The sequence below is a fragment of the Oreochromis niloticus genome, linkage group LG13, assembly GCF_001858045.2.
Source record: "Oreochromis niloticus isolate F11D_XX linkage group LG13, O_niloticus_UMD_NMBU, whole genome shotgun sequence".
Taxonomy (NCBI): domain Eukaryota; kingdom Metazoa; phylum Chordata; class Actinopteri; order Cichliformes; family Cichlidae; genus Oreochromis; species Oreochromis niloticus.
In genome coordinates, this window is record NC_031978.2 from 9,413,126 (window position 1) to 9,419,125 (window position 6,000).

The following is a 6,000-nucleotide window of genomic DNA, read 5'->3' on the forward strand; positions in this document are numbered from 1 at the left end:
AAACTTTGACCTTTAATTCTCTCCACCATCTGCTATTTTGTGACGCTGAATTACAAAGCTCAATAGAGGCTGTCAGGTGTGTCTGCTTGCCACTCCATTTAAAGACAGTATGCAAAATGGCATATGCTGCTTGTCCAAAATAACACAACGCAACCTAACACACTAACTGTGAGTTGTCTAAATGATCAACATGTAGACACTGACCTGATCTAAGGTCTGCAATACCATGTGGGGCATTTGATTTAGCTGTATACACAAAACTCTGACCTGACAGCGTACAAGCCCTTGTCCCAGTTAACAAAGAATATTGCTCACACTACATAAAATCCCAAATCCCCTTGCCCCATATTTCATCAAGTTAAAAAAAAAAAGTCAGCATCATACCACTACCAAGGCCACTGTTCCATTTAGCTAAATAAAAAAAGATGAAAGACCTTGGCCTATTTTTTTAATGTTTAACACTGCCACAAAGAGTAGCTATTACTTTCATTCCCAAAGTCCTCCGGCTTATTTCAGGAGGTCCTTCATATAACTTCACTATGATGCTTGAAATTTAAAATATCATTTAAAAAAGTAATGTAATCTCAGAGGCCTTGGTTCTCCATATACATACATTAATAAATGCTGACAGGAAACAAAAACCTCGTATTGAGAGCACTCACTGCTACTGAAGATGTATAGAGCTTGCACTTGCAGGTGTCTGCCGCCAGGGGGAGCTCTAGGTTTACTGCTGAGCAATATTGTGCAGCTGTGTTGTCTTGGTGACAGTCGACTGCACCATAGAGGAAGTAGAATAGTCGGCTGCCCAAAACACAAGTCACTGCAGTAACAGAGAGCTCAGATGTGACCGAAACATTACGGTGATATTTGGAGGTAATTTGCGAATCCTGTGACAGCTCATGAATCAAATAGATCTATTGTTTGTGTCGTGAATTTTGTAGACTGTACAGCTATTCTCAAGGTGTGGTAAACCCCCTAATTTTAGAATAGTTTGTTTTCCTCCTTTCTTTTTTCTTCCACAGATGCTGTCATAAAATAGGGATATTTTCTGGTTTGTTGATGTAAATACACTAAAACAAAAGAAAGAAAGAGACAAAAACACACCATGGGACAGCTGTTCTCAACAGAAGAAGAAATTTCTCAAGTGAAGGATGCTATTGGTTCTCTCCTCTACGATGCCATGCTGGAAGGTGGTGCAGTACCTGACCTGGGAGTCGTCCACCCGCTCCTTCTAGCCAGTCATGATGACAGCTCTGTCTCCCAGGACCGCCTCCAGGAACAACTGCAGCAGGTTAAATAGCTTTAAAAGAAAGTGCGACAGTAAGCTTTGGAAAGTTGTGATGCTGTTCATAGAAGCAAAAAACTGAGATAGCACGGAGAGAGAGAAAATAAAACACAGTGTTGTGTGTTAAGTGTGAAAGTGCTCACTGATCACCTTTAAAGCCACTCAGTCATAAGGCCCAGATGAATATTAGCAAGAGGAGCAGGACGATGCTGTTGCCTTGATACCTGCGATTAAAATGACACTTAAAACGAGTCCTACTGGGACTGTAAAGAATTTACAAATGAATAAAATAGCCTACACAGACCAATATCATGATGAGAAGGTGCTGTTCACAGCTGTTAATTTTATTGACGCAGATAATATAAAACAGTGTGCTGGATTTCTGTTACCACTCAGCAGGCTATAAAAGTTTATGTTCTTTTCACCCAGTTGCAGAACGACATTGGGAACAAAGCGCCCACCTACCTGAGGGACCTGATTAGTCGATTGTCAACTTTCTCAGATGAGCCACGCTTGGCGGGCTTGGTGGGATTAGTGGTTTCTATGGTTATGGATATGGCATATACGTCAGCAAAACAGTCGGGTGTTAAAGGGAAGTCAGCAGGATCATCGTCATGCCAGGTAAAGCCTTAAAGGAACTAGTGAAGGAGGTATAATAGAAAATAAAAAGCAAAACAATACAAACAATATATGATGATATCCTTTTTCTGTGTATTCCCACTGTGTTTATCAGTATTATTCATACCTTGGCTCTTGGAGCAGTTTCTGAACTGAAGTTATGTTGGTTTGCACGTATCCCATTACTCTGTAAAACGGACCCATGCAACAGTTTTTGCATACTTAAACTGACCTTTCTTGACCAAGAATAAATGCATCATTAAGGTACTGGATGTTCATAGCTATATATTACAAAAAATATTGTGACAATTCACCATGTAACTAAATCCAAATGTAGAATAAAGACTGTTAATCTACTGGGAATGTTTAATGTATTAACCGTTACCTGTTCAGCTGGGTTTCTTAGTTTGGTTTATAACAGTACATTTCAGCCAGCTGTGTGCATGCTCCTACAAATACTGTATGTTAAGGGTGATAAGAATAACTTTAAAAAGCTGCAGGATGTCATGAAAAGACATTGGAATTTTTTGGATAACTGTCAACCCCAAATGAATTGCTTCTAAAATACTGAGGTATACATCTTTGAATTTCTTCCTGCAGCAGAGAGTCTGGGAGCTTCAGGAGGTGATGGAGGAATACCTGAAGCGCTGTAGGATCAGCTTGAATGATAAAAGCAGGCTGATCCAGGATGCTGTCAGACTTGAGGCCCAGCTCAGCCTCACCCTCACCCAGCTGAAGACGTGTCTGCTAGGGGGAGATTGTGACTCCAGGTGAGAGAATACAGTAGAGCAGAGGATGATATTATAGAGTAAAAAAATACTGGACAGGTTAAATAACTAACTACATAGAATAGACTAAAACAAAGAAATACACTACAAAGAACTATCCAGTCAAATGAAGTAGGACTCACAATTAGTGTTTTTGTGGTTCCTTCAGGTCTTTGAGACACTGGGCCAGCGGAGCATCCTTTCACACCCAAATGTTGGTTCACCTGGCTCGCCTTGAGGGCAAGGCTGAGCCCCTGTCTGCAAGGGCAGCACTGCAACAATACAAAGAAGATCTCACACAGATCCTGCCTGCTTACAGGTAAAACACTAAATGCTCCAATCAGACAGGGAGGAGAATTTACTGCTTTAACAACAACAACTTTCCAGCCAATACTGCTGTATGTGATGATTTTGTGTCCTTTTTAGATGCTCCAAAACATCACTTTTGGGCACAGCATAGTTCAGAAATTGCATCTGATGACTGTCTCGACTAAACATCTCGACTAGGCTGAAAGCATTTTCAGAAATTTCTCTTCTTTTCCTCCTTGCTGTGAAACAATCACTTCAACACTTGCATATTTGGAATGATGATTAAAAAAGGAAAACAACGACAACATCAATTTACACGAGTCATTGACACTATGGCCGAATAGGTGGGCAAGTTCTGTGTACAGGCCTGTCACAAAGTATTTGAGGCATTGTTACACAGCAAACACACCACACTTCAGTGGTAGCAGAACCCTAATAAGCACCCTGACAGTGGATACTAGAGCCGCTGAGTGCCTGCTTATCTGCTATGAGACACCCTCTCTAGCTTGCTCTAAATATGACAGCAGAAACACAAAAACGCTAATCAAGCTGTCAGAAAATGTAGCTCTAAACTTTCTGCTTACATTTAGACTTTCTGCTTACAGTAGAAAAAAATCTGAAACCAGAGAGGCAATGCTTGAAACCCTTACATAAGATAAGTGAAAAGGGGTAAACTACGAAAGCCAAATTGTAACATCCTCGCAATGCTGTGGAAATAAACTGATGTTTGTATAAGTTAATGATTAAGATTTTATAAAGTATATGTTATGAAACAACTTTGGAGCAATGGTGTTCACTCAGAGATAAATGCTTCACTTGATTGACATTTTCTGTCCTTTCTTCTTCCATCCCAATTCTTCCTGCAAACCCATCACTCTCCACTTTCCTCATTCCAGGCGTTATAAGTCTAAAACAGTGTGTGTTGTAAAATGTCGAGGGAGTCTTCCTGCAGCATCTGACCCCTGCAGTGAGGTGCCAGAGGAAGGCACCATGACTGGACTCACTGTGACCGACAGAGAGACAGGAAAGAGTGTGACCATCCCTCTGTCCACTATAGAGACTGAGACAGGTAGATTTTGCCTAAGTAAGTAGTGAAATTACTTTTGTCAGTCTCAGTGGATTTGCATTAACTGAATTGTCTTAAATTAACAGGGAAAAGAAGGAGAGTCTCTGGGCTTGATACATCCTCTACAACAGTGCCCTCCTCAATTAACCTGGATATGATCACCTCGGATCAGTACACTCAGGCATACTTGGATCACCTGTTCTCTACTAAGGGTCCTGTGGCAGAGCTGGAAAACTACTTTAACAAGGCTAGTGAGAGACTGAGAGTGCTAACAACTGAACTGGGATGTAAAAGCAAGGCAGGGGTGGCTAATGGAATCAAAAAAAGTGAAGGAGTGCATCTTAAAGCCCAGGCTGAAGGAACAGATGAAGTACAAATAGTGGAAAAAGTGATGATGGAAAGGAGAGGAAGACAGGGAGAGGAAAGTTTGAAACTCAGTATTGTAGAATCACAGCCAGAGCAAAGCCTTAATTCCAGTCAGCACAGTGCTACAAATCCATGAAAGTACAACAGCCATATGACTTTTAGAAGTATACATGCTTCTGTTCCTAAACTTGCCTTTCTGAGTACTTTAATGCTCTCATGCCAACAAGCGAGACTACATTAAGTGCACTACAAAAACAACTGACCACTGAACACAGCTCAACCTCAATGCTCATCGTTCTGTTTCTGTAGTTGAAGCAGAGGAGCCATCAGGCAAATTTCAGCCAGTAGAAGGATGGTACCTAGAAGTACACTTGGAAATGTACCAACACAAAGATCTGAATTGAGATCCTTGAGAAGATTTCAGTCCAATAATGTTGATAATCAAAACTCTGCGATCATGGCATCATAAAATAACCCATTATGTATTTTTCTTAAGTTATTTTAATTTATTTAGATAGCTAAAAAAATAGTTCAGCAGCCTTGACTGAATATGAGCTTTGAATTTTTTTGTTTGTTGTTGAATTGGATTTTCTTTGTGTTGATACCCTCTTTAATGGGTCACCTTTTGTCTGTGAACAATAATAAATAATTGATTGCAAAAAGTTTTGCTTGATTTCTTTTTGATACTTTTTTTTACACTCATACTTTATTTCATTTGGTAACCTATTAAGGTACATTCCCAGTAGGACAGTTACACTATACAAAGGAAAAAACACCCCATGATTACTACATTGTCAAAGTTTTAATTTCAGAATTGAATACACCAAAAGGGCACTAACTGTTATCCATAACAAATTTCTGAGAAAAGTACAGGAAGAATTCTACAAGCAAGTATTTATTTTAGCCGATCTGAAATCCAGATGAGATAGAAAACACCAACAAAACCAAAAATCAAAAGAAGAAACACACAGGAATGGGAGCAGGGATCTAAAATGATACAAACGATATCTGGACCAGAACTGAAATACTAACATAAAACTTAATCTCAGCATAGAACAACTGAAAAATGAAGCAAGAGACAGGATAGCAGAAAAGACATTTAATTCTGGAAAAGAGGTTAAAAAAAAATCAAGAGCACAAGAACTAATACTCCAGATCGCTACCATAGTAACTGGATAAAAACAGGAATCAAAACCTCAAACTAAAAATAATAATAAAAAATGAAAGAAGTGGAAAAGTGAGAATAAAACCCAGAGACCAAAACAATGGACCAAACACTATCATTAAAAGTACTACTAACAGACATTAAAATGGAAATGATAAAAATGTTAACAAGGTAAGACATTAAAATCCCCAAATTTTAAAAAAAGTATAACCATGTTGCAGAGGTTAGCAATGTTCCCTCACAACAGGTGCTGGTTTTGAATCCACTGGCTGGCTGGGGCTCTTCTGTTTATTCTCATAGACCAAACAGACATTCATGGACTTGGGTTAATTAGTTTGTTTGTTTGTTATTTTATTTCGATCATGTAAACAATATACAGGTATGTTTAGCAAAGAAAATAAGAGAGAAAAAAATACTATACAAA

General features: G+C 39.1%; 1 protein-coding gene across 2 annotated transcripts; it reads left to right on the forward strand.

Annotated features, from left to right (window-relative positions):
* Nucleotides 1-776: 776 nt before the first annotated feature.
* On the forward strand, nucleotides 777-4,803 carry LOC100707148 (uncharacterized). Of its 2 annotated transcripts, none has more exons than XM_005473639.4 (7): nucleotides 777-873; nucleotides 1,023-1,291; nucleotides 1,715-1,906; nucleotides 2,504-2,673; nucleotides 2,840-2,989; nucleotides 3,876-4,048; nucleotides 4,132-4,803. In XM_005473639.4, the coding sequence occupies exons 2-7, from the start codon at nucleotides 1,106-1,108 to the stop codon at nucleotides 4,545-4,547; spliced, it is 1,287 nt and encodes a 428-aa protein (XP_005473696.1). In that variant the 5' UTR covers nucleotides 777-873; nucleotides 1,023-1,105; the 3' UTR covers nucleotides 4,548-4,803. The 2 variants fall into 2 exon arrangements, with proteins under 2 accessions (XP_005473696.1, XP_025753558.1); XM_025897773.1 differs by having other exon boundaries at nucleotides 791-873; nucleotides 991-1,291.
* The last annotated feature ends 1,197 nt before the right edge of the window (nucleotides 4,804-6,000 follow it).

What these genes read in the sequence shown, in the direction of transcription:
- LOC100707148 (XM_005473639.4), top strand. Translation starts at nt 1,106, where the DNA reads ATGGGACAGCTGTTCTCAACAGAAGAAGAAATTTCTCAAGTGAAGGAT. An exon ending in CAGGATCATCGTCATGCCAG is followed by an intron (nt 1,907 to 2,503) that starts GTAAAGCCTTAA and finishes TTCTTCCTGCAG; the next exon opens with CAGAGAGTCTGGGAGCTTCA. An exon ending in CACTATAGAGACTGAGACAG is followed by an intron (nt 4,049 to 4,131) that starts GTAGATTTTGCC and finishes TTAAATTAACAG; the next exon opens with GGAAAAGAAGGAGAGTCTCT.